At 48.9% G+C, this 13,516-nt stretch overlaps 1 protein-coding gene across 1 annotated transcript in view; it reads left to right on the forward strand.

Annotated features, from left to right (window-relative positions):
• The window catches only part of LOC134602907 (uncharacterized), an 84,379-nt gene that overhangs the window by 9,742 nt on the left and 61,121 nt on the right, over positions 1-13,516 (forward strand). The window contains exon 3 of the mRNA XM_063448371.1: positions 4,623-4,727. Within this exon, the coding sequence (XP_063304441.1) occupies positions 4,623-4,727 (105 nt within the window). The remainder of the gene's footprint in view (positions 1-4,622; positions 4,728-13,516) is intronic.

The raw sequence follows: 13,516 nt of genomic DNA on the forward strand, positions 1-13,516 counted from the left end.
AAGGGGGGAGACACATAGAGGGGAAGGGGGTTAAATAGAGGAGAAGGGAGAGACAAATAGAGGGGAAGGGGGTAAATAGAGGAGAAGGGGAGAGGCAAATAGGGGGGTAGACAAATAGAGGGGAAGGGGGAAACAAATAGAGGGGAAGGGGAGAGGCAAATAGAGGGGAAGGGGGGTAGACAAATAGAGGAGAAGGGGAGACAAATAGAGGGGAAGGGGCAAATAGAGGGGAAGGGGGGAGACAAATAGAGGGGAAGGGGGGTAAATAGAGGAGAAGGGGGAGACAAATAGAGGGGAAGGGGGGTAAATAGAGGAGAAGGGGGAGACAAATAGAGGGGAAGGGGGGAGACAAATAGAGGGGAAGGGGGGTAAATAGAGGAGAAGGGGGAGACAAATAGAGGGGAAGGGGAGAGGCAAATAGAGGGGAAGGGGGAGACAAATAGAGGGGAAGGGGGCAAATAGAGGGGAAGGGGAGAGGCAAATAGAGGAGATGGGGTGGCAAATAGAGGGGAAGGGGGGAGACAAATAGAGGAATAACAGAAACACAGGGAGAGGGGGACACAGAGACTGAGGGGTAACAGAGAGACATAGGGCAAGGGGGACAAAGAGACAGAGGGGTAATAGAGAAACAGGGGATGGGGGGACAAATAGAGGGGTAATAGAGAGACACAGGAGAAGGGGGGACACAGAGACAGATGAGGTAATAGAGAGACACAGGGGATGGGGGTACAAAGAGACAGAGGGGTAAGAGAGAGACACGGGGAGGAGATGGGGAAGAGAGACACACAGAAAGTTTGTTGGGGTGACAAAGAGACATACAGTAGGGAAGGGGGACAAAGTGACACAAGATTTGTGGGAGGCAACGCTGGGCTGGGGAAAAAGAGACAGAGAGTAGCTGGGAGAAGAGAAAGAGGCACACAGAGTATGAGTTAGAAAGAGACACACAGATGAGATTTGGAAGGGGAGAAAGAGACAAAGTGTCTGGGGCTAAGAACAACACAAAAGGGGCTGGGGGAAAGAGAAATACAGAGGCTGGAGAAGGGTAAAAAGAAACACACATGGACTGGGATGAAGTAAAAGATGCACAAGGGTCGCTGTAAGAGAAAAAAAAGGAGACAATTGGAGACAAGATACACTAAACGAGGAAAAGGTAATAGAAGTAAATTGATGTGATCCTGACAGTAATACACACATAAATATGCATGTATATTAATGTGTGTATTAGTAACATAATTAAGCCTATAATATTTACACATATAGTAATATACATTTATATATGCATAATACACACATACCGTATTTTTCGCTCCATAAGACGCACTTTTTTTCCCCTCAAAAGTGAGGGGAAATGTCTGTGCGTCTTATGGAGCGAATATGAAGCTTTACTTACCTGTCTTGCAGCGTTGGCCGGCAGCACAGGGCGCACCGCGGTAGTGGAACTTGAATTTCATGTTCCGGTTTCCGGCGGGACTGAAAGGAAGTGTGCACAAGCTGAGTGCGCACTTCCTTTCAGTCCCGCCGGAAACCGGAACATGAAATTCACGTTCCACTACCGTGGTGCGCCCTGTGCTGCCGGCCAACGCTGCAAGACAGGTAAGTAATTATGGGACAAGGGGAGGGGGACAGTATGGGAGAGAAGAATATGGGGAGGGGGGGGGGATGAAGTCTATGGGGAGGGGGGGGGATGAAGTCTATGGGGGGAGGGGAAGGGGGGGGGATGAAGTCTATGGGGGGGAGGGGATGAAGTCTATGGGGAGGGGGTGGATGAAGTATATCAGGGGGGATGAAGTATATGGGGAGGGGGGGGATGAAGTCTATGGGGAGGGGGGATGAAGTCTATGGGGAGGGGGGGATGAAGTCTATGGGGAGGGGGGAGATGAAGTCTATGGGGAGGGGGTGGATGAAGTCTATGGGGAGGGGGTGGATGAAGTCTATGGGGAGGGGGTGGATGAAGTCTATGGGGAGGGGGTGGATGAAGACTATGGGGAGGGGGTGGATGAAGACTATGGGGAGGGGGTGGATGAAGACTATGGGGAGGGGGTGGGTGAAGACTATGGGGAGGGGGTGGGTGAAGTCTATGGGGAGGGGGTGGGTGAAGTCTATGGGGAGGGGGTGGGTGAAGTCTATGGGGAGGGGGTGGGTGAAGTCTATGGGGAGGGGGTGGGTGAAGTCTATGGGGAGGGGGTGGGTGAAGTCTATGGGGAGGGGGTGGGTGAAGTCTATGGGGAGGGGGTGGGTGAAGTCTATGGGGAGGGGGTGGGTGAAGACTATGGGGAGGGGGTGGGTGAAGACTATGGGAGAGAGGAGAAGACTATGGGAGGGGGGGACACTATGGCACAGGGGAGAAAAAAAATATTCTGTACAAACTGTCCCATAGTAAGAAACACTATGGGACAGTTTGTTCAGAATATTTTTTTTCTGGGTTTCTTCCTCTAAAAACTAGGTGCGTCTTATGGTGAGGTGCGTCTTATGGAGCGAAAAATACGGTAAATGTCATTAATATATATGTGTGTGTGTGTGTGTGTGTGTGTGTAATGAGCACGTATTGGCCCAGTCTTGTTGCTAGTTGCATACTCATGCACAATAACATATTCAAAGTGAAGAGCGCACCCATAGAACTTCAAAATTAACCAGATCCCTTCATTTTTTTAGTTGTGCAACTGCAGACATTCAGCATTTCAGTACCATTACTAAAATGTCCTTAATAGGCCAAAGTAGTTGTACTGAAACATTGATTACATGCAAATGTACGTCTACTTAAAATAAAGGCGCTCTTTTGTTTATTTTGAAGCCCTATATGCGTTCCTTCATTGGAGTAAGTGCTTTCAATTTCAAGTAATTTTTTCACCCTCTATATCAGCACACTATGCTGTCGCGACGCATTATTGGGCTGGTATAGAATTTTTTTCCAGGGCTGATTTTAGTTCCCAGTCCGGCCCTGGGGGCACCCAGAGCTGTAAGGCAGAAATCCTCACCACCGCCGACACGTCGAACCTCTGCAATAGCTCTGAGAATAGATCCGAGCCATCCCCACCAATATGCCGGTACATACATCCAACAGCGCAAGAAATAACCGGCGCATTAAGGGACTGACAACACCTCTCAACTGCCATGCGAGCAGGCCTAGCCTTGCAGGCCCAGGGGAACGAGGTATGCCAGCGTTTGTCCCGCTCCTACAATGCCCCAGCCAGCAACACTGGCCCAAGTTAGGGCCACAACACCCGAGACTCTTGCACTCCTGGGTCACTGACCCCCCACTCATGGGCATCAGCTAAAAGGACTTATAACACCGATGACGGAACCCCACAGATACCACTTGCCTCTGGGAAATGACTGGTGCATACGTTGATTACCTCCTCTAACCTTGATAACTATAGCCAGAAAAGCTCCTTATGTTTCATTATATTCACATGGTCATATACCATCCAAAATGCTTTTAAAAGTAGAGCAGGCTCTCCCTACATACCCCATTGATGTGCCAGCTTTTAGCAATCGTTATACCCCTAGTGTAAAAGTCACTGTCTAGCCTGATACCCAAAAGAGAGTCCACGAGAGACTTTGTAAATCCCCTGTTGCCTAGCTATTGTGCCAATATTGGTCTGGTAAACCGAACACCCTTCTTAACTGATTTTGTTTACCCTCATGTGTACATGGAGTGTCCTCGTGGTCCACATGCTTGTAATTGGACCTATAGTTTAAACAAGTATGCTTAACCTGATTCTTAACGTTATCCCTCACGCGATTTGACTAGCGCAAACGTTCAGATATGTCGCTCTAGATATTCCAGCTTACCGTGATGCTGCCATTATATTATAAAATAGTGCCTGTTTTATCTTGCCTACAATGTTATATTATCTGTGTAATCCATTACTAGTCAATCGCTGTTGTGGCATGATGTACTTGCATGTTCATATATGCACTGCAAAAATAAAGAATTAAAAAAAAAAATTAGAGGGGCAATGGTTTAAAAAGAATATCAGGAAGTATTACTTTACTGAGAGACTAGTGGATGCATGGAATAGCCTTCCAGCTGAAGTGGTAGAGGTTAACACAGTAAAGAAGTTTAAGCATGCGTGGGATAGGCATAAGGCTATCCTAACTATAAGATAAGACCAGGAACTAGTGAAAGTATTTAGAAAATTGGGCAGACTAGATGGGCCGAATGGTTCTTATCTGCCGTCACTTTCTATGTAAATCCAACTTTGACAAACTCCCCTGAGTTTCGTTACAGTTTGTATACTGGTTTACTATGTATGAACATTAACTTGGTTCTGCGTCTGGCAGGATTTGTTTGCAACTGAAATGCTAACAAAAGGATTACATTTTCTATTAGATTATATTTTATTTTATTTTTTTTAGATATTTTTACTTCAAGCATGTGTTAAGCAAAACAAAATATGATGATAAACTATATCTATATAAAAGTAGAAATAAATACATTAAACTATATATATTTTTTACTTTCAGCCAAGCGTGATTACACATACAAATATACATACATAAATAGATATAAATCTTCATATACACAGCAATGTCAATGATGGCCCCTGTGTATTTTTGGTGGATGACTGAAACTATATGTACATGTTTGTGTTAATACACACTGTTCTATCTCTCCACAGAGTGGTCTCACTCCTTTGCATTTTGCAGCTTTTGGGGGCTGCATTGAAATACTAGAGCATCTTCTCACTGTGGTTCCTCATAATATCAACCTCAAGAGTATCAAGGTACAGTCAAAGTCTAATACCAATGCACGTATGTTCAGATCATGGGTTGCATGTTGGAAAGAGACTATGTTAATGTTGACATAAAAAATACTTGGGCATGTCTTACTTGAAATGGTTGATATGCATATCGCCAATCGCAAAACTTTACTTTTGACTAAAGCTATTTTACTTTAACTTTAATAATAACGGACAGTTTGCGTGATGACGTAGGACGGGTTCAGGTGTGACCACGTGAGCGCTGGTGTGCTGATAATGAAGAGAGGAGCTAGAAACTAAGTGTACGAAGTGGCCGACCCGTAGAGAGCACCAAACAAGACAGATTGTGAGAGCTGAGTCAGTGAGACGGGGTAGACGGGATAAACTAACACCCTTCCTTGTTGGAAAAACCTGGAAGATTGTGATATTGCTGAGCTATAGTGATGTCCCGAACAGTTCGCTGGCGAATAGTTCCTGGCGAACATAGCATGTTCGCGTTCGTCACAGCGGGCGAACGCATGCGATGTTTGGTCCGCCCCTATTCTTTATCATTGAGTAAACTTTGACCCTGTACCTCACAGTCAGCAGACACATTCCAGCCAATCAGCAGCACACCCACCCTAGCAGACCCTCCCACCTACTGGACAGCATCCATTTTAGATTCATTTGGAAGCTGCAACCATTTTATTTTATTTTTTCAATTTATTATTATTATTTTTTTCAGTGCATATAAATGTTACAAGCAGATACTCCCCCCAGACACTCTGTGTTACTGCAGATACTCCCTCCAGACACCCTGTGTTACTGCAGATACTCCCCCCAGACACCCTGTGTTACTGCAGATACTCCCTCCAGACACTCTGTGTTACTGCAGATACTCCCTCCAGACACTCTGTGTTACTACAGATACTCCCTCCAGACACTCTGTGTTACTGCAGATACTCCCTCCAGACACCCTGTGTTACTGCAGATACTCCCTCCAGACACTCTTTATTACTGCAGATACTCCCTCCAGACACCCTGTGTTACTGCAGATACTCCCTCCAGACACCCTGTGTTACTGCAGATACTCCCTCCAGACACTCTGTATTACTGCAGATACTCCCCCCAGACACTGACACAGAGAAGAATAGGGACTACATAGGGTCACTTGGCAGATATGGATTGACACCTATCCTAAGGATCCCTGATACACACTGACACAGAGCAGAATAGGGACTGTTCCTCCTACATAGGGTCACTTGGCAGATATGGATTGACACCTATCCTAAGGATCCCTGATACACACTGACACAGAGCAGAATAGGGACTGTTCCCCCTACATAGGGTCACTTGGCAGATATGGATTGACACCTATCTTAAGGATCCCTGATACACACTGGCACAGAGCAGAATAGGGACTATTCCCCCTACATAGGGTCACTTGGCAGATATGGATTGACACCTATCCTAAGGATCCCTGATACACACTGACACAGAGCAGAATAGGGACTGTTCCCCCTACATAGGGTCACTTGGAAGATATGGATTGACACCTGTCCTCAGGGACCGTGATACACACTGGGGGGGACCTACTGTTCTCCACCCGCCCCCACCCCTGCGCGATGGGTGGGGGCCATAAAAATAATGAGGGGGGGGACCTACTGTCCTCCCCTCGGCCCCCACCCCTGAGCGGTGGGTGGGGTCCTAAAAAAAACAATAAGGGGGGACCTACTGTCCCCCCCAGCCCCCACCCCTGAGTGGTGGGTGGGGGCCCTAAATAAAAATCCCCCCCCAATCAAAGGTGACTAGGTGTCCCCAGGCCCCTAGTCACCCACTCCCCATCCCCCCAAAAAGTTACCCATTACCTACCCCCCTCACCCTAAAAAATAGTGAAGGGGTAATAAAATAACTAACCTGTAAAGAAAAAATCAGCTTACCATTTGACGTCTTCTTTTTTCTAAAATCTTCTTTTTTCAGCCCCAAAAAAGGCCAAATAAAAAGCCATAAGAACCGACGCAATAAAAAACAAAAAAACAAAAAAAAAACGAGCGCAAAAAAATTAATCCATCTTCACCCATAGAGGGCTCCGCGCAGACTGAGCTCTGCAGGGCGGGGGAAGGCTTATAAAGCCTTGCCACGCCCTGCAATTAGGCTAAGAACACTCTGATTGGCTGATTTAAGCCAATCAGAGTGCTCTTTGTCATTTTACACAGTGTGGGAAAATTCCAAAGAACTTTCCCACGCTGTGTAAAATGACACAGAGCACTCTGATTGGTTAGATTCCAAGCCCACCAATCACAGTGCGTCAAAGAAGGTGCTCTCACATATGTGTCAGCTTGGGAGAGGGATATAGGCCCAGCAGCAGACCCTACCGACTGGGCCGACATTTGGGAGGCCACAGCCTCCATCTCAATATGTGTCAATCACAAGGAACAGGCGTACAAGACGCTGATGAGATGGTATCTCACCCCCTAAAGCTCAAACAGATGGGCAGGTCAGACACGGACGCATGCTGGAAGGGTTGCGGACAAAAGGGAACATACCTCCACATGTGGTGGGACTGCACCCCCACCGCACAACTCTGGCAGCAAGTAGAGTCCATGGCAACGAAAATACTCCACACAAACATACCACTAGACCCTTGGACATGGCTCTTATCCAAACCACTAACAAATACACCCAGGGCTCAAAACAAATTAATAGCCAAAATTGCACTGGCCACAAGAAGAGCCATTGCAGAAAAATAGGGTAGCCCCGATACCCCATCAATAGACACGGTCCACCGCAAGATAAAAGAGACAATCAAAATGGACGAAATGTCCGCACTGATCCATGATACGACCACACACTTCCATAGAATATGGGACCCATGGTTCTATGAATTCCCACTCCCCACCTAAAACACATGCAGTTACACCCCACACAGAGACGCTCTACAAGCACACCACCCTAGACCACCATAGGGCACCACAAAATATCCCCCCCAACTCCAACTCCCCCGCCCACAACCGCATAGGTACAACCCCAAGGACTCGAACTGACACAGGCTCGCCACAACGCAGACAAACAACACGCATCAGATCAACGGAGACTGAACAAACCCCCCAAACCAGAACACACTATAACACATCCAAAGCGACAGACCCCAAACGAGGGACTAAGAGGCCTCTGGATAGGCACGCCCCTAACTACCACACAAAGGAATCGAAATGCCATAGGACAAAATGAACAAACCCATAATCCAGGACAACACAGAACAGCCAGTGCATATACCCGCACACACAAGAGACCCTAAACGTACAGAGTCACACCACCCATGGACCACGAACCCTGGGCGCCACCAGATAAGAAGCGCAACGCACCCACCATCTAGGACACCACAACACATAATAACCCACGTAGGCCAATACACTTTCCGTTCCGAACGGTCACTACGACACAAACAGACCCGGAACGAAAAAGAATAACACGAACGGAAATGTATGTGATAGGGTACCCTACCCCCCACCCCTTCTTCTTTCTGTACCCCACTCCCACCCCTAGATAAGGACGACAAATGTATAAAATCGATAAGCATGTTAAACTGTTATGTCAAAACATGTCTGATATATGACACATGTACTAATTCAGCTCTTCCCGAGTTTTTCTTTCTGTACCCCAACCCAAAACAACTAAACCTTTCAAAATAAAGAATTTATAAAAAAAAATTTTTTTTTTAAAATATTAAGGTATTCTGGTCTTTCAAGACCTTTCCTTCACTACAAAACAAAAAAAGAGCAAGTTTTAAAGAGATCACCAGGAAATTAAGATTAAAAAAACTCAATTACAGATGGGGCTTTCCAACCAAATTGATTGTGTCCTTTGAAGATCAAACTATTGTTTTAAATGATGCAATTAAAGATTTAGCTAGACTTAAGGATAACGGCATTATAGATTAGTTATGCAGTGCACATTGGATACTCTCCAATTAATCAGATCTGCAGTAAGCATACACATCTTGGTATTAGAACAAATATATATAACAAATAACAAATATATATATTTGAATTTTATGTCAAATAGAATTAGTATCATTATATGTAATTTGAAATTAATAATTGTTTCACTTTTAAGGATAAAACAAGGGGTGATAATACCTAAAGAAATGTATGAATGTATAATAGGATTATTATATTTTGATATATGAATTATTCAATTAAATTGAAACTAATCACCTACAAAGAAGGATAAGGTAATTTTGGAGATGTTATTTTGTATTATAAAGAGAAAGGGATATAGGAGGAAAGAGAAAAAAAAAAGGAATTGTGTAGCAAAATGGGATCATTATACTGGACATATTAATTGCTGAAAGAATGGAGAATTAAACACTTACACAGTAATAACTTATTTAGATATTAACGAAATAACAAATTTATGACAAATTAAATTAGTTTTATTACACTAGATGATGATATAAGAATCACTAACACTATATGTACTATATGCATGGCCGGATTAAGAGCACAGTGGGCCTGGAGCTGACAATTATGATGGGCCTAATTACGGACTCTTATCGACTAAAATCACTAAAATAATCATACCTCCCAAGCGTGATGTATCTGATGGAGATGGTGCCCGAGGGAAACTCATAGGATGCAGCTATAAGAAAACATATACTCTATGCTAATCTCTCTCTAATTTATGCTTTCATCTTTCAAGTAAATCCATAACCACTAACAGCAGTGTCCAGTGAAGCAAGAAGTCAATGGGCGGGGTAAAAGGGTGTGCCACTGGCGCAAATCACGTGACAAGACCTGCCAAAAGGGGTGAACATGCCCAAAAAGGGGGCATGTTTGTCCAAAGAATTGGAAGGTCAGCCTGGCCTGAATACATGTCAGGCTGCCTGCCAATCCTGCAGGCTGCCCAACTAAGGACATACTATGCAGGCAGCACCTTGAGCTTGACATAAATGCGTCTAATAATGCGCTCACTCCATGCTTTCTAAGGACTGTCCCCTAGCACTCGCTGGTCCACTTGTCTCCTTACCTTCTTACTAGCAGGCAGAAGTTCCTGGTATATAGTCTGAGACAGAGAAAAGGTGTGTGTAGTGAGTGTAGAAGAAAGGGGACATGCCACAGTGTTAGAGAGACCAACGTCTGCATTACCTAAACTCATTTTAATGTCAGCCAGTCCACACGTTTTGTTCCCATACATCTCTCTTAAGCTTCCAAACTTAAAGGGACACTATAGTCACCAGAACAACTACAGCTTATTGTATTTGTTCTGGTAAGTAGAATCATTCCATTCAGGCTTTTTGCAGTAAACACTGTCTTTTCAGAGAAAATACCTCCACTAGCCGCTCCTTAGATGGCGGCTTCCTGGGGCAGTACTGCCTAGTGTGCAGCACTGCCATTCAGTGTCTCCACCCTCTGCATGCAGACACTGAACTTTCCTCATAGAGATGCATTGATCCAATGTATCTTTATGAGGAGATGCTGATTGGCCAGGGCTATGTTGGACTTGTGCTGGCTCTGCCCCTGATCTGCCTAGTTGACAGTCTCAGCCAATCCTATGGGGAAGTATTGTAATTTTCTCAGACCACCACTTCTGAGCCAGCAGCTGCAGAATTAAATACAAGTAATATTTTACTATATTTAGGGAGGCAAGAAGGGGCCAGGGTGGTGGTTTTAACATAATAGGGTCAGAAATACATGATTGTGTTCCTGACCCTATAGTGCTCCTTTAAGCAAGAGTATGTGAAGAGTAGTTAAGGTTGCCACCTTTCTTGGAAAAAAAATACCAGCCTTAATCATTTGTATAATTAATTAGTTATGCGTGACATCACATGATGTAAATCACAAGGAGTGACATCAGAGAAAATTCTGTAAAATCACGAACAAACTACTCACAGTTTGATTCTGCTGTATAGATGGATTGCTCCCAGTGTCTCCCTGTCTCCCAGTGTCTCAGTGTCCCTATGTATCACAGTGTCAGTGTCCCCATGTCGCCCAGTCCCCTAGTCTGCCAGTGTCTGTGTCCCCATTTCTCCCAGTGTCCCAATGTCTCAGTGTGTCTCCATGTCACTAGGATACTGGGGACACAGAGACATGGGGACACTGAGAGTCCCGGGGACACAAAGACATGGGGACACTGGGAGACATGGGGACACTCAGACATTTAGGGAAACTGGGAGACATGGAGACACTGAAACATTTGGGGACACTAAGACACTAGGGCAGTGATGGCGAACCTATGGCACGCGTGCCACAGGTGGCACGCCGAGCCCTCTCTGTGGGCACGCGGCCACAGGTCCGCCATCACTGCAGAATAGGCGCCTGCCTGCCCGAAACGGCAGGCGCCTATTCTGCTTCCGGGTCGGGAGGCAGGGGGAGGGATCTGTGTAGCAGCTCCCCCGGTCCTCCCGCGCGATGCTGTGTGGAGCGTTGCCGAGCGTTACCATGGCAACGCTCCACACAGCATCGCGCGGGAGGACAGGGGGAGCTCATGGCAACGCTCCACACAGCATCGCGCGGGAGGACAGGGGGAGCTGCTACACAGATCCCTCCCCCTGCAGTACTTACCACCACCGGACCACCAGGGATGGCTGTGCCCCCCCCCACACTTCATTGGAGGTAAAAAGGAGGGGGTGGGATACTAACACACCACCCCTACCCCCCCCAGAAGTACCCTTACTCCCCCAGCACCACCCCTACCCACCACAGCACCCTACCCACCACAGCACCACCCCTACCCCCCCAGAAGTACCCTTACCCCCCTGCAGCACCACCCCTACCCACCACAGCACCCTACCCACCACAGCACCACCCCTACCCCCCCCAGCAGCACCCTACCCCCCAGCACCACCCCTACCCACCACAGCACCCTACCCACCACAGCACCACCCCTACCCCCCAGCAGCACCACCCCCCCCCCAGCAGCACCCTACCCCCCCAGCAGCACCCTACCCCCCCAGCACCACCCCTACCCACCACAGCCTCACCCCTACCCCCCACAACACCACCCCTACCCACCACAGCACCCTACCCACCCCCCAGCAGCACCCTACCCCCCCAGCACCCTACCCACCACAGCACCACCCTTACCCCCCACAGCACCACCCTACCCCCCAGCACCCCCCCAGCCCCCCAGCACCCCCCACCCCCCCAGCACCACCCTACCCCCCAGCACCACCCCACCCCCCAGCAGCACCGTACCCCCCCAGCACCACCCCACCCCCCCAGCAGCACCCTACCCCCCCAGCACCACCCCACACCCCCAGCACCACCCCACCCCCCCAGCACCACCCCTACCCACCACAGCACCACCCCTACCCACCACAGCAACACCCCACCCCACCCCCCAGCAGCACCCCTACCCACCACAGCACCTCCCCACCCCCCCAGCAGCACCCCTACCCCCCCAGAAGTACCCCTACCCCCCAGAAGTACCCCTACCCCCCAGCAGTACCCCTACTCCTCCACAACATTACCCCTACTCCCCCACACACAGTACCCCTACTCCCCCACACACAGTACCCCTACTCCCCCACACACAGTACCCCTACCCCCCCACACAGTACCCCTTACCCCCCACAGCACAGCACCCCTCTCACACACATACAGCACCCCTCTCACACACATACAGCACCCCCCACACACACACACACACACACAGCACCCCCCCCCCCCACACACACAGCACCCCCCCCCCCACACACACACAGCACCCCCCCAAACACACACACAGCACCCCCAAACACACACACAGCACCCCCCCAAACACACACACAGCACCCCCCCAAACACACACACAGCACCCCCCCAAACACACAGCACTCCCCCCACACACACCCAGCACTCCCCCCACACACACCCAGCACTCCCCCCACACACACCCAGCACTCCCCCCACACACACCCAGCACTCCCCCCACACACACCCAGCACTCCCCCCACACACACCCAGCACTCCCCCCACACACACCCAGCACTCCCCCCACACACACCCAGCACTCCCCCCACACACACCCAGCACTCCCCCCACACACACCCAGCACTCCCCCACACACACCCAGCACTCCCCCACACACACCCAGCACTCCCCCCCCACACACAGCACCCCCCCCACACACAGCACCCCCCCACACACACACAGCACCCCCCCACACACACACAGCACCCCCCCACACACACACAGCACCCCCCACACACACACAGCACCCCTCATACACACACACAGCACCCCTCATTTACACATACAACACGCACCCTCCCCCACACACACGCACCCCCCCCCCCCACACACACACGCAATTGCCGTGTTGGCACTTTAAGGAAAAAAAAGTTGGCATGTATTGCGGTTTCGGCACTCGGGCTCAAAAAGGTTCGCCATCACTGCACTAGGGACACAGAGACATGGGAACACAGACACTGGGAGACTAGGGGACACTGGCCGGGAGACAGACACTTGGGGACAGTTGTGGACATAAACATGTGGACACTGGGACATATAGGGGCACTGGGAGACATGGGGACACCAGGCACACTGAGACACTAGGAACACAGACACTGGGAGACATGGAGACACTGAAACATTTGGGGACACTAAGACACTAGGGACACAGACACTGGGAGACTAGGGGACACTGGAAGGCTAGGGGACACTGGGAGACTAGGGGACACTGACTGGGAGACAGACACTTGGGGACAGTTGTGGACATAGACATGGGGACACTGGGACATATAGGGACACTGGGACACATGGGGACAATAGGCACACTGAGAGACATGGGGCACAGACACTGGGAGACTTGGGGACACTGAGACACTAGGGACACTGGCTGGGGGACATGGG

This window comes from Pelobates fuscus, chromosome 3 (genome assembly GCF_036172605.1).
Source record: "Pelobates fuscus isolate aPelFus1 chromosome 3, aPelFus1.pri, whole genome shotgun sequence".
NCBI lineage: Eukaryota > Metazoa > Chordata > Amphibia > Anura > Pelobatidae > Pelobates > Pelobates fuscus.